This window comes from Phascolarctos cinereus, unplaced genomic scaffold, assembly GCF_003287225.1.
Source record: "Phascolarctos cinereus isolate Bilbo 61053 unplaced genomic scaffold, phaCin_HiC Scaffold_5;HRSCAF=322, whole genome shotgun sequence".
In the NCBI taxonomy this organism is placed as follows: Eukaryota; Metazoa; Chordata; class Mammalia; order Diprotodontia; family Phascolarctidae; genus Phascolarctos; species Phascolarctos cinereus.
The window spans coordinates 345236793-345250757 of record NW_027555958.1 but is presented as its reverse complement, the minus strand read 5'-3'; the positions used below and the strand labels follow the sequence as shown (position 1 = coordinate 345250757).

At 38.3% G+C, this 13965-nt stretch overlaps 2 protein-coding genes across 4 annotated transcripts in view; one reads left to right on the top strand and one right to left on the bottom strand.

The window, feature by feature from the left end:
* OPN3 (opsin 3) overlaps positions 1–3489 on the top strand; it is a 55562-nt gene extending 52073 nt beyond the window's left edge. Inside the window, exon 4 of the mRNA XM_020982058.2 lies at positions 1712–3489. Coding sequence (XP_020837717.1) covers positions 1712–1975 — 264 coding nt within the window. The 3' untranslated portion in view covers positions 1976–3489. The remainder of the gene's footprint in view (positions 1–1711) is intronic.
* Positions 3490–4405: 916 nt separating this feature from the next.
* Positions 4406–13965, bottom strand: part of KMO (kynurenine 3-monooxygenase) — a 62476-nt gene continuing 52916 nt past the window's right edge. The window contains exons 13-15 of one of the 3 annotated variants that reach the window (XM_020982054.2): positions 11001–11102; positions 10856–10915; positions 4406–5043 (exon numbers count right to left, since the gene is read on the bottom strand). In XM_020982054.2, coding sequence (XP_020837713.1) covers positions 4879–5043; positions 10856–10915; positions 11001–11102 — 327 coding nt within the window. In that variant the 3' untranslated portion in view covers positions 4406–4878. The remainder of the gene's footprint in view (positions 5044–10855; positions 10916–11000; positions 11103–13965) is intronic. The other 2 variants (XM_020982055.2, XM_020982056.2) reach the window with 2 other exon arrangements.

Below are 13965 nucleotides of genomic sequence, written 5' to 3'. Positions count from 1 at the left end.
GAGATAACACAAACGTGAAAAAATGCCAAACACTGTGTAGTGAGGGCTAAATAGTACAAAGCAAACATTCCTGGAATTCAGAGATAGGAAAGACTAATGTGGGTATTTGTTGTATCTTTTTAAAAATAGAGTTTATATTTGCTGTTTTGAATTTGCAAGCTAGTACAACATATTTTATTTACCTCCAAGGAAATTGCTTTTTATGTGGGCGTGAATCCCCTAGGGGATTCCTGTTTGAGCACAAGATGGGCTCTGAACCCACTATTCATTCTGAGATTGTGCAGCCTCAAATACATTTTCCCCTCAATGGTTCAATGACCCTTGATGAGGATAGAAAAAAAGTTTCCCCACCCAAAATGTAAGACAACATAGCATCAGAATCAATTAAATAATATCTAGCTGCCCTCTTAAATATATATATATGTATATATATATTATATATATATATATATATATATATATATATTACACACACACATACATAAATATATGCATATATATTTAAGTCTACTTTATAAAGTATGGAACTAAGGGTCTAATTGTAAGATAGAATCACATAGTTTAGAATTAAACAATTATTTATATTCTTTGAGCATGTTTGAAGCAGCCTAATAATCTTCCTTTATAGGAGAGGACATTTTGAACAAGTTTTTTCTTGATTTGATTCATCTATTATTGCTAAGATTTAAATGTTATACATTAAAACAAAAAAGAATGTTATTAATCTGACCTTTATTATAATTTTAACTCAAATGTATGCCAAAATCTAAAAAAAAGCCTGCAACCTCTCTCCAATTTAGTTTTTCCATCTGTAAAATGGAGAGGAGTTGAAGTGAGGGTACAAGTAGAGAAAGAGGATGTTATATCTGTCTCCGACCATATCTTTGATACTCATATTTCAGTAATTATCAAGTTACTGATTATAACATTTAGGATAATTTATTCAACTCAACTGGACAAACATTTATTAAGCACTTAATATCTCTGAGACACTGTGCTAAGGCACTGGGGATTCAAAGACAACTTCAATAAGCTTACATTCTCTTGAGAGGAAAATCTCTTTGAGAACATGACTTGTAAAGAGACAACCTGTCCTTTTACGACGAGCTAGGCCTAAGACTAGAGATAGGGACTAAATCTGTGATTTCACTGTTGTCAGGAATTTCCACAGGAGGAAACTCCCTCTGTTTAGGCAGGTCAAAACCTCAGCAACTTATAGTCTTTGATATTTGCCTGGAGCAGAGAGGTTAAAATGACTTTGCCCAGGGTCACGTATGGGCCAGCAGGCGTCAGTAGGGGTCAAAGTCATCCTCATCGTCATAAATGTACTTTCTTTTGTAATATCAATATTACAAGACTGATGAACATATCACTCATACCTTTTGGCCCAGCCTCCTTCATGATTATTTATTATGTGACTGGTTGGGCATAAGTCTCTGGCCTTTTGCCCCACTGTAAAGTTAATGGGATCTGTATAGGGACTGAACATATGATTCTGGCTTCAACACAGTGTTTTGTGTTGTGAGTTATTTTAGATAGAAGACACAGGGCCCAGGGTAACTAAAAGCATTCACCTTTAGGGGATTTACTTCCCCTTCCCTCAAGAAATGCCCAGATCTCAGAATAATCTTTATATCATTTTCTTGAATGGCTTCTGAAATGGAAGACCTTTAACTTGGCATTATGTTGTCATAATTCTTTTTCTGTACAGTTTCGAAGATGCCTTTTACAGCTCCTGTGTTTCAGGCAGCTGAAATTCCAGCAGCCCAAGAAAGACAGACCTGTCATCAGGACTGAAAAGCAGATCAGACCTATAGTGATGTCCCAGAAAGTTGGAGACCGACCAAAGAAGAAAGTGACTTTTAGCTCTTCCTCCATCATCTTCATCATCACCAGTGATGAGACACAGATGATCGATGACAATGACAAAAACAGTGGGACAAAGGTGAATGTGATTCAAGTTCGACCTCTCTAAGGATGGAGGGGGACAGTAAAAAACAGGATTCTGCTCAGTAGACACAGCTTCTGATCTTTAATTTTGAAGACTGTGACGGAATTCCCCAGAGGACTTTTGTTCCACTGTGATATGACAAAAATGAGTTGACACAGTTGAACTCCAGTTATGTTCACTGGCCTCAGAAAATAACCTGAGCATGGTTTTGGTCAATGGGTGCTCCATGTACTAAAATATGACTTCACAACATAAGAAGATTAGAGGATTATTTTGAGCTGGAAGAGATCTTAAAGACCATTTGGTACAATCTCCTTATTTTACAGATGATAAAAACTGAGGTCCTGGGAGGTTACATTGCAAGTCCACACAACTTGTTAGAGAGTCAGGAGTCACCCCTTTCCAAATATGATGAATATTTTCATTTCAAATGTTTCTAAATGCTGTACTTTCTAGTGCTTGTGATGCTTTCTCCTTCTGTTTTGCATATGGCTTTCAAAATATCTGCATTTTACATATATGCATAAAATGGGTAGGAAAACTGCCACCAGTTGTAGCTAAAGAGTGCTATCCTTTACTCTATTATGTCCAACTGTCTTCTTTATAAATGTGATATCATGATTAGCCAGCTCTAAGATGAAAATTATAGGCAACTCCCCAGTTTCCAATAAATGAAAACTTAATGCGTCAGAAGACTTTAATGCTATGTGTACCAATGATAACCAAACAGCAGATTAAGACAGATGTGCTGCTGAGCACAACTCTAGAATATGTGAGTGCTAGAGAAAAGAAGACATCATTTTGAAAAAAAAATAATCTTGTATTCTAAGATGATACTAATTCTTTTCTGGTACCTAAAATGTAGATTTCTGCATCACCAGAAAATGTATCTGGTGAACATGACATTAACCTGGGGAGAGTCATCACCTACATGTGACAAAAATATGCCATAGGGTTTGTTAATCACTTTGATAATTTTCCATATATCTGCCAAGCATATAGTCCTAACTAAACATACATGGATTGGAATAGTATTAGCCAAGCAGCAATAGTGTATCAGATAATGGTCAGGACTTGAAGAAGAGGCTTTTCTTTCCAGATTAGTCTACAACTAAAGAAGACTGATTTAAATCATGAACTTACAGGGCTTCCAAAGTGCCATACAGAATTACAGAATGTTAGAGCTAGAATAAACCTTAGAGTTCATCTACTCCGATGCTTTCATTTAATACATGCTAAGAGAGGTTAAGAGATTTTCCCAAGGTCACACTAAATAAATATTAAAGTCAGAACTTAAAACCTAGTCTTATGAGTCAAAGATCACTATCTTTCCACTACACCAGCTTCTTCCCTGGACTTAGAAGAAAAATATTTGTTCTACTTGTCATTTCATTTTTATTATCGGAATAACTGTTTGACCTGGTGGGATAGCATTTTATATGTTTCATGAACTTCAGAGTGGGTGTCTTGGTATATTGAGGAGAAAAGAACCAAAGAAAAAGTTTTCACAAAAAGTGCTTTTGAAAGTCACTCTTATGGATTAGCCCAACCACAGCTTAAAGCTAAAAATCAAGTTGGTTAAATTGCTATTGAAGGTCTAAAATGAAATAAAACATTGTTTCATATATCTAATAAAGGCATCTCTGCTTACATTTTAAAATATTTAACATTTTTCTATTTTTGTACAGAAATTGAGGTGTTTAGAATATTTAAATAAAATTATTCACTGAGCCATGTCATGGCCTTCCTGGGGCTAAAAAAGTCCTATTGACTAATTACTGCATATAATTTTTTTCCCACAGAAAAGTATGGACACACTCTTATGAATTATGCATAAAATATTCCCAGGAACACATTGTTTAAAATTGGGACAAATAGCATTTTCATTCTCTACATCCTTAGAGCTTTCTGTGGTTACTTGAGACTCAGAATGATGGCTATGGAAGCTATCTCAGAGACTACCTAGTTCAATTCCCTCATTTGTATAAAAAGGAACTAGACAGAGCTAAAATCACTTGCCCAAGACCTTATGGTTAAGTTAGTGGAAGAATCTGGACTAGAACTCATTCTTAGCTCAATGCTCTTTCCATTAAAGCAGGTTACTTCTCTTCATGTCTGTGCTCTAACCTTAGAGAAACCTATGAGAGTATCAGAAAGCTCTATCAACATACCAGACAAAATGTAAATTTATCCCTCAAATGACTTCATGTGAAACCACACAAATGACCTTTTTAAAAATTATAGCACTGGCACAACATGATATTATTTTTTCATCTTCTTGTTCACAATGTGAACCTAGCTAATGAAGTAATATATAAGAAATTCCAATTCATTTTAACAAAGAGGTAGGTACCCATAAAAGCAGCTAAGAAAAGAATTTCTGACATTCTAGGAGTAATCAGGAATCTGCACTATTGCCTTTTTAGTTTCCATGATAGAAATCCAGAGATAGTGTTAACAGAGGAAATGCTTTATTTAATATTAGGGCTAACAGAACATACAATAGACTATACTTCCCTTATAGGTGAGTAATGCACCAGAGCCTTGCTATAATGCTTTCATATACTATCTGTTAATGAAATTGAAATTCAATCAGAATTTCAAAATTCCCAGAAGGATTTCATTGATAGCACTATCACCTATAACATGATTTTGAACCCTCAGGATAATGTTATCTTGAGGGTCCAAAATCATTCTTGTGCTCTCAATAAAAAAAAAATAGAATCTGTTTTACAAAAAAACTTTTAAATAGCCCTAAAGAATAATTCAAAATGGCATTGCCATTTGAAGGATGCCTTCTAATAGTGAGTTGGATATGGAGGTCAATGATATGTTTGTGAATGTCTGTCTTTTCCAAGAAGCCAACCATTTGCTATTAGATAACTTTCTTTCATAATGGCCAATATCACAATCTAGAATTTGCTCTTTTAATTCCATGGAAGTTTCAAAAAGAGGTTTTCAGTGCTCCTGAAGGAAGTGACCCAGTTCCACAGCATCTTCAGTTGGACCGCTGGTGACACGTACGTTATAAATAAGCAGGTACCACTTAGGGCTGTTGCTGTCCCAAAGAAAAGAAGTCCTCTGTTTATAACCTGGAAGGAAAGAAGGTGTTATGGTTTCAGTTGATGAGAAATCAAAATCTGATGAGAAGACTATGTTCCTAAGGCTTTTGCTCATGCTGTTCCTTTCAGCAATTCAATTCCTCAAAAGTGTATTAAGCTCTTACTATGTATGAAGCATTACAGGCTCAGCTCAAAATTTCCCTCATTCTTCCAAGCTTTACCCCTCAGACATCTCTAGATTTCATTAAAATTTTCTATGCATTTGTCTTATCACCTCCTACCAAAGATCAGAGATCATGTCTTTGACTCATAAAATCATAGAATATTAAAATTGAAAGGAATGGTGGAGAACATTTAGTTTGGATTTTCTTCCAGTAGTCAGCCACTGCCTTACATGTAACAGATGCATGGTAAATATTTTTTTAATGTAAACTGGCACATTTTAAGGCCTACTATGTAAAGCAAAGTTCTTGAATAGATCTCTTGCACACATTTTGCATAAAAAAGTCAGCATCTGTTCATTACAGTGGTATCCAAGTGAGGAAGTGCCACTTACTCTAAGCAACCACACAGAGTCAAGCAGGCTTGGTTAGGAACCAACCAACTTCCTTTTGTATTCAACTAACTCAACCACAGGTAGGAACAAGTAAAAGGATCTTTAGCTCTGCCCTTGAAGCCAAAAGGAGATCATGCCTAACAGCTTTGTAAACTAGACTAAAGATATGAGCCTACATTAATCGACATAACTATTCCTGGTTGCAGAAAACTGCAGGGCATGAGAGAAAGAACTGGAAGGTCATTGTGACCCAGGGCACATTCCCAAAACCAGATTTTTGCAAATAAATACATTGTTTTATGTGTAAGTCTAAGTCTATAAAATGGTTAAGATGCCAATTCAGTGCCTTGTGTAGAAAAAAGGATCAATACAACAACAAAATTGTTCAAACCTGGTCAAGGGGTGAAGAGGAAAAAGATTATGGCAGACCTGTACAAGTTGGCAGTCAGTAGGGGCCAACATTAAAGTAGGCTAAAAAACTTCTTCGGGCCACAGATACGTTTGTAGCGGTTCACTTTCCAAGTACAGGTATGATTAATGATTAAACTATTTTGCAAATAAACCATATTTTTTAAAAAGGGAAATTTCAATTAATATCAATTACACTTATTATATAAGATTTTTATTTATCATGAAATCACATTAATGTTAGAATAAATTACTTTGCTAAGTGGTACAAGTTTTAATACACTTTTCGGGTTTTCTTACTGTTTACATGTAGTTAATGTGACATATTACACTACTTGTCAGCAATCAGTTGACCATACTCTGGAATCATGTTTGAAATTGATTTCTTTAAAAATCTAAAAGCTAACCTTAGTAGCTGCCTCATTTTCTGAGCTTCCTTTCTTGAAAAACCATTGTTCCCCACTGAGATTTTTCAACAATTTGGACACTTCAATTTATTTTTCCCTGGGGTCCAATTTGCTTAAGTAAGGATGTTCTGATTCGAAATGGCAACAGAGACTACATTCCTTAGGAACAGCTATTACTTTTTGGCAAACAAGGCACAATATTTTGTCTCTCATGTAAGTAAACAAGTGTCTACCTGTCCACTCCAGATTAAACACTCTATATTCTGATTTGATCTTCTGTTTCTTTTCATCACTCATTTTACAAAGTCACCCCTAAAACTTTAATGTTAGAACCACGGCAACTGTTCACGTACAAAAAAATACTGAACGGAGTGTCTGACCTTGGAAAGAGGGCCAGACACTCAGGTAACCTGGAGGGTGGCTACACAACGACGGAGGGGAAGAAGCCCTTGCGTTGTAGCTGCCTTGCAGGCGTCAGCTGCACTCACTCTGTCCTTGTTCAACATCAGTAATGACGAAAAACACAGCTAAAAGCTATAACTCTCGGTCTTCTCAGACTAGAGACACACTGATGATGGTTGGTTTCTGCAGGTCAGGTGACAAACAAGAGAGAGTCTTCAGTGGCAACCGACCCACCAAGTTACATAATGGGCACACCAGTGGCTAGTGGAAGGCAGGGCACGGACAGAGCACTCGTTACATCTTCATTTTCTTTTACATCCTCTACATTTTTTGTGGGCTGCCTGAAATCCTTTGATGGGCCACGAGTGGCCCACAGGCTGTATGTTGTGCAGGCCTAGGTTATGATACAGCCAACCCAATTTAGCTAAATTTTTTCAGTTCTCAGACAGTTGCATCTTAATCATATAGATACATGATCTAATCAAATTTCATGTCATATCTCTTATTTTTGAGTCATTTTTCAGTCATATCTGACTCTTTGCGACCCGATTTGGGGTTTTCTTGGCAGAGATATTAAAGCAGTTTGCCATCTCCTATTCCAATTCATTTTACAGATGAGGAAACTGAGGCAAACAAGGTTAATTGACTTGCCCAGGGTCACACAGCTACTAAATGTCTGAAGCCATGTTTGAACTCAGGAAGAAGAGTCTTCTTGGCCCCAGGCCCAGTGCTTAGACACATAGCTTCCCAAGCCTTTTACTATGTAAACGATATCCCACATTAGTTATTGTATTAGTAACTGCGGCTTCTGGCCAGAGCTACTAATCACTCTGAAAATCGAGTCTGGACAATGGTTTGGGAAATTCAGGTAGAATCTGAATTGATGGCCTTTTTTTTTTTTGAGATTTAGAACCTCTGGGAGATCTAAGGGTCTGGGGTGACATATGAATGGTGAGTTCTGATAAGAAAAATCTTAATGGAGAAGAGAGAGGAAGTGCAAGGGCAGCCCAACAGATGTGGAACATTATTTGAAGGGTGTCAAACGATGTACTTGAAACTATTTTTTCCCCTAACTGGACTGGTCTGGTTGTCTGATATTCCCACCAACAGAGTCACTCCATAGAGTCCTTTTCTGTAGACAAAGATTCATAGAGAGCACAGAGATCATCCAATCCAGCCCCCTCATTTTAGAGAAGAGCAAATGGAAGCCCAGGGAAATGAAGTGACTTCCCCTAGGTCATATCAGTAATTACTAGCAGAGCCAGGAGTAGAACCCAGCTCTTTTAGGTGCAAGTCTAGGACTCTTACCACTATGCAATACTGCTATGGATTAAGAGAATGATGGCTGGAAGAGCAGTAGATTACGTGGCTGATACTTTAGCCGGAGTACTTTTATACAATGACTACCCTTGCTAAGTAATAGAAAGCATGACCTTGAAAAGTAAGGCACATAGAGTATTTGAGGGGAAAGGTTAAAGAAAGTCTCCAATCTGGAGCATTGCTCTGACTCAGTAGGGTTCTTGAATAATCGGGGGCCCTGAACATACAGGAAATGTCATGAAGGCCCTGGGAATGGAAGAACAGTGAAGCAGGAAATCCACTGAGGTAGGCCTGGGAGAGCAGTACTAGAGCAAAACACAAGACACAGGGAATACTGGGGACCTGGGTTTTTGTCTGACTCAGCCTGTTTCCCCAAAACTTCATGATCTTTGCCCTAGGATTGTGTTCATGTGTCAGTATGGTCAGACTTGACCTGATATGACCCCTACTGATTTAGCTGTGCAAGTATGGATGTGGGTACAGGCTTACATACAATTAAATATACTTATTTTGCTGATGTTCAAGACCTGCTTTCCTATAAAATCAAACAGAAATTATTGTGTTAGCTAAGTCAAAACTGGGGCTTAGTCGGTATCAATGCACATATTCAGAGAAAGATAAATTAACTTGCTTCCTAGCCTGTAGGGAAGTAGTAAAATATTCTGTGGCTGCTTAAATATTAACTATTCTGAACTTCTAGTTCTGGGTTTAAAATGACAAACTCACTCTCAACAGAGTCAAAGTGCCCTTATCAAAGGCCTTTCTTTATTTAAAAAAAAACCGAACAACAAAACACTGTTTTTTATCTGTGTTTTCACCAAGTAATCATTCAATATAATGATACTGAATCCTGAATTTCCTAACTGACCTAAATCTGAATTTCCACTAAGGTACGCACACCTTCAATGCCTCATTGCAACAATCAGCTGCCCTTGGCTTCTCAAAGGCTGGCAGGTCCTGACTAAACTGGCACCATCCAGCAATGAGCTATGCATTTGTCCTCTGAGAACCAGTCTAGGTAAGTGCAGGGAGGATCATCAGCAGAAGATACTCATACCAATGAAATCAAAGATCTTTTGAAGTAAAGACTTTTATTTTTTTTAATCAGAAACTTCAAGTCAAGCCTTTCATTTCCTTGATGTCATGTGTTTAAAAGCAAGATTACTGGTTCATGATAGCTCTATCTATCCATTCGAGCCAGATTTTTGAAAGATGAGCATTTTTTTTTGACCAAAGAGATGCAGAAAGTAGACTGGAAAGATTCACTTCAATCAGAGGTATTAATAAGGTATTAATGTTTAATCTGCATCCCAAACTGGGTGGATGACTAAGACTGACTATTCCTATTTGAGTTGTGTGACTTTAGGAAACATATTTTTCACACTCTATCCCCAAAGGCTCCTTTGTTGAGGGGTACTGGTTTGGAAACAGATTAATAGGAAAGGTTTCTGAAATTTTAGACACGCCTTTCTACTAGACAGATAGTGATAGAGATATTTAGACATATGTTGTTGTCATTCAGTTACGTCCAATTCTTCATGACCTCATTTGAGGTTTTCTTGGCAGACACTGGAATGGTTTGCTGTTTCCTTCTCCAGCTCATTTTACAGATGAGGAACTGAGACAAACAGTGACTTGTGCAGGGTCACAGAGCTAAAAAGTGTTTGAGGCCAGATTTGAAATCAGGAAGATGAGTCTTCCTGACTTCAGGCCTAGCACTCTATCCATTCTGCCACCTAGATGCCTTATAGACTTATATATCTCTATTTAAATATATGTCTATGTATCTTTAACTATCTATCTGTCTGTCTGTCTATCTCTAGGATACGCCTGTAACCCAGGGTTAAGGTGATACAGAATTGTTGGGGAACTTTTTGTTTGTTTGTTTGTTTTAGCATTTTAAGGCTGATACTTCCAGAATTACTGAATTTAATTTGGAATTTAAAAAAATGTCAAATTAGGGGGAAAAAAACAACCAATGCTTTATTTAGCCTATGCCTGTGACCCTTTGACTGTCTCCAAAACTAGATGAGTGAATGGGTAACTATTTAGGGTACTAAAGCTTAAAACTTCACTAAGACTTTTGGCACACCCCATATACTGAGGGGGAAAACTATTTTCCTTTAATTACAAAACAATGTGGATACCTTTTAACCATGGAGTGTGGTGGTTTGAACCATAGCTAAGCTCATTAAGCCAATAAAAATACTTGTATGATGCCAATCACAGGGCTGGCTCAACTTACAAAAATAAAGAGGTGTAGTTCAGTGTGCTGTGGTCTTCTTTCATTACTTCTCCCCTCAAACTATCTCTCTTATCAGCTGATTTGTCCCATTAATCAAGGAAACTTCATGGCCAAGGCCATTTTAATTTACAAGGCATACAATTCAATTTTAAGAGGGCAAGCCCAAGAATCAGAATTTTAATGCTTCCCCTTATTAATTCTTTGGCAAGAGACATTGTTAGAGGCATATATAGAGCAATAATATACATTATGTGGCAAGGCCCTGTGACTTCATTGGTGGAGAGCTCCTTCTCTGTGCATATAGCAATCCAACTGTAACTATATCCTTAGAAAACTGTATATCAGAGTTAAGTGGCTTGCTCATGGTCACAACATTCCAAGTTAGTTGGAGGTGGGAAGTGAATCTATGTTTTCTTGATTCCCAGTCTAGCATTCCACCATGCCATGGTGACTCTGAAACAATAAAGCTGGTTTGGAACAATGAAAATCAGAAGCTGTTCTCACCTTTTTCTGCCAGTTCCATCGTAGAACTGCTTCATGGTATCTTATTCTGGAAAAAGTGACCTTAAGCAAATATTAAGAATGTCTTTAGGTATTCTCTCCCTTAAAAAAACTAATACAGACTAATGTTCTCTAGATCAGCTCTTACCATGGTGTAGAGTGGAATAAAGGTAGATGGCATAATTGCATGAAGACATTTTTCGATGTTCTTTTGGAAGATGAACCATCTTGAATTGACATGTGCTCGCATCTGAAACCAATGTGAGAGTCTTCTGTGACACTTCTTACCACCACTACCTGCTCTTTCTTACTCTTGGTTCTAAAGAAATTATTCTGAGCCGTAATTGCCAAGCAGCATGATACTGGACGTGTCATACTCACTTAAATACCAATACATTGAAGATATTACTACCAGCATTAGGAGATGTTTTGTTCCAACAATTCAGCAAACTTAGATGTAAAGCTAGCTTGAGATTCAAGGTGCAATATTGTTGCCAAAGGACACTGGGTTTGGAGGTAAGAGACCTGGGGTGGAAGCCTGGCTCTGCCACTGACCCCCTATTGTGACCTCACTCCAGGTATTTCATCTTTCTGGGTCTCAGTTTCTTCATGGATAAAATGAGGAGATTTTAGTAGATGATCTTTGATCTACCTTGCAGCTCCAAATCCTATAATCTGATGAGAAAATGATATTCTGTAAAGAAAAACATGAGACTCTAACAAGCAGGATTGGTTTGAGAAATCTTTGTGGAAGAAAAGGAAAACAGATCAAGATCTTGTCTCTCTTCCTCTGACCACAGCTGAAAACTCCGTTCCTTTTCATGTTGGATCCTCTATTCATCAGTTCAGATGTCCCTGCCCTTTGATCACAATGGAAAGGACATTCAAGAACAACCTACATATATCTCAACAAAACAGACAATAATCATAATTGTAGCTAGCATTTACATAGCACTTTAAAGTTTGCAAAATGGTGCACATATCTAATCTCATTTGATCTTTACAACCGCTATAGGCAGCTAGATGGCTCAGTGGATAAACTGCTGTGCCTAGGGTGAGGAAGAGCTGAGTTCAAATGCAGACTCAGACACTTACTAGATGTGTGACCCTGGGCAAGTCACTTAACCCCTGTTTGCCTTAATCCACTGGAGAAGGAAACTGCAAACCACTTCAGTATCTTTGCCAAGAAAACCCTAATGGACAGCAGTGGCATGCTATTGTCAACTCACGGAGAGTTGGACATGACTGAACGACTGAACAACAAATCACTCCCATTTCACAGGTGATGAAACTGAGGTTAAGGCAGAGGTTAAGTGACTTGCTCAGGCTCGCATAGCTAATAAGTATCTAATGTAGAATTTGAACTCAGATCTTCCTGACTCCAAGGGAAGCACTCTTCCCATTATGCCCTCTGGTGCTTTCATTGTACCCTCTGGTCAGCTGTAAGAGCTGACATTCATATACTACAGCATTTTAGGCTTTACAAAGTATGCTCCTCTGTTGTTGTTGTTCAATCATTTTCAGTGGTGTTTGGCTCTTCATGACTTCATTTGAGATTTTCTTGGCAAAGATACTACAGTGCTTTGCCACTTCTTTCAGATGAGGAAACTGAGACAAACAGGATTAAGTGACATGCCTAGGGTCACACAGCTAGGAAGTGTCTGAATCTGGATTTGAACTCAGGAACAGTAGTCTTCCTGACTCTAGGCCTCCACTCCATTCACTGTGCCATCTAGCTGCTCCATGGTCCACAATTACCCTCTTAGATAGTATAAGCACTCCCATTTTACAGTTGAGAAAACTGAAATGTGAAGGGCTTAAGTGATTTGCCCAAGGTCACATACCTAGCTAGTCAGAGTAAAGACCTGGGACCAGCCTTGTCTCCAAACTTCAGGTCCAGAGCGCTTTCCACTAGCCCATGCAAACATAGTGGATGGACATTCATGGTACGGTATTTGGTCCTTTGAAGGGTCAATATTTGGTCCTTTCATAAAGGGTTTACTGAACATGAACTGGCAAGAATATGGGTGGCAGAAGGTTTGAAGCATTCATCTTGCTTCCTGGTAGGAAATCAATACTTATGTCATCACACAGTTTGCCTAAGGCAACCAAAGAGTTGAAAGGCAGTCCAAAGACTATGTGCAAGATGTTATGTTTGTCCTGTTTTTGAAAAGAATACAAGGAAAATATTGTGTAACATCTCTCAATAAAAAACTTCAGTCAGTCAGCCAGTCAATCAACAAGTATTTATTAAGAGCCTATTCTCTGGGGCAGCTAGGTGGTGCAGTGGACAGAGCACTGGCCCTGGATTCAGAAGGACCTGAGTTCAAATCTGACCTCAGACACATAACACTTACTAGCTGTGTGACTCTGGGCAAGTCACTTAACCCCATTGTCTAGCCAAAAAAACCAACCAAACAAAAAAGCCTATTATCTGCTGGGCACATAGTCTTCTATGGATTAATATCAATAAAGCCTACTGACTAGGTCTGCTACAAGTTTAGGTTTCATAATCTCAACTGAACTCTCACTGCAGCAAGGCAGTCCTTTTACACCACCCCAATCGATTTACTTTCCTACTTACCAAAGCCACTTTCCTAAATCTTTTTTATCCCTCCTCAAATCTCTCAAAGCTCTATATTTGTCCGTCCAGATTTCCAATAAGAGTATGAAAACCTTTGAGGGGAGCTGTGGGCCAGATCAACCCTGGGGAAGTCTTACCTGTTGCCATGAACATTTGACACAGTGGGTTCTGCAGCATAATTCACAGTGCAGGAAGCTGAGGCTTAGAGCCAGCTATGATGAATAAGATTACTACTTCAAGATTGGTGGGAATAGACTAGAGGGCTGCTGCTTTCCACCTGATCCTCTCTATCTTTCAATAAACATCTCTAGCCTTGGAAACCTCTTGTGTAAGTGTCTTCTACAACCTTGCAATTCAGCTCTGAGCACCAATTGGCTAGATGTTTGTTGTTGTTCAGTCATAGTCAACTCTTTGTGACCCTGTGGACCATATCGTCCACGGGGTTTTCTTGGCTGAGACACTGGAGTCGTTTGTTACTATCTCCTGTGGATTAAGGCAGACAGAGGTTAAGTGACTTGCCCATGGTCAC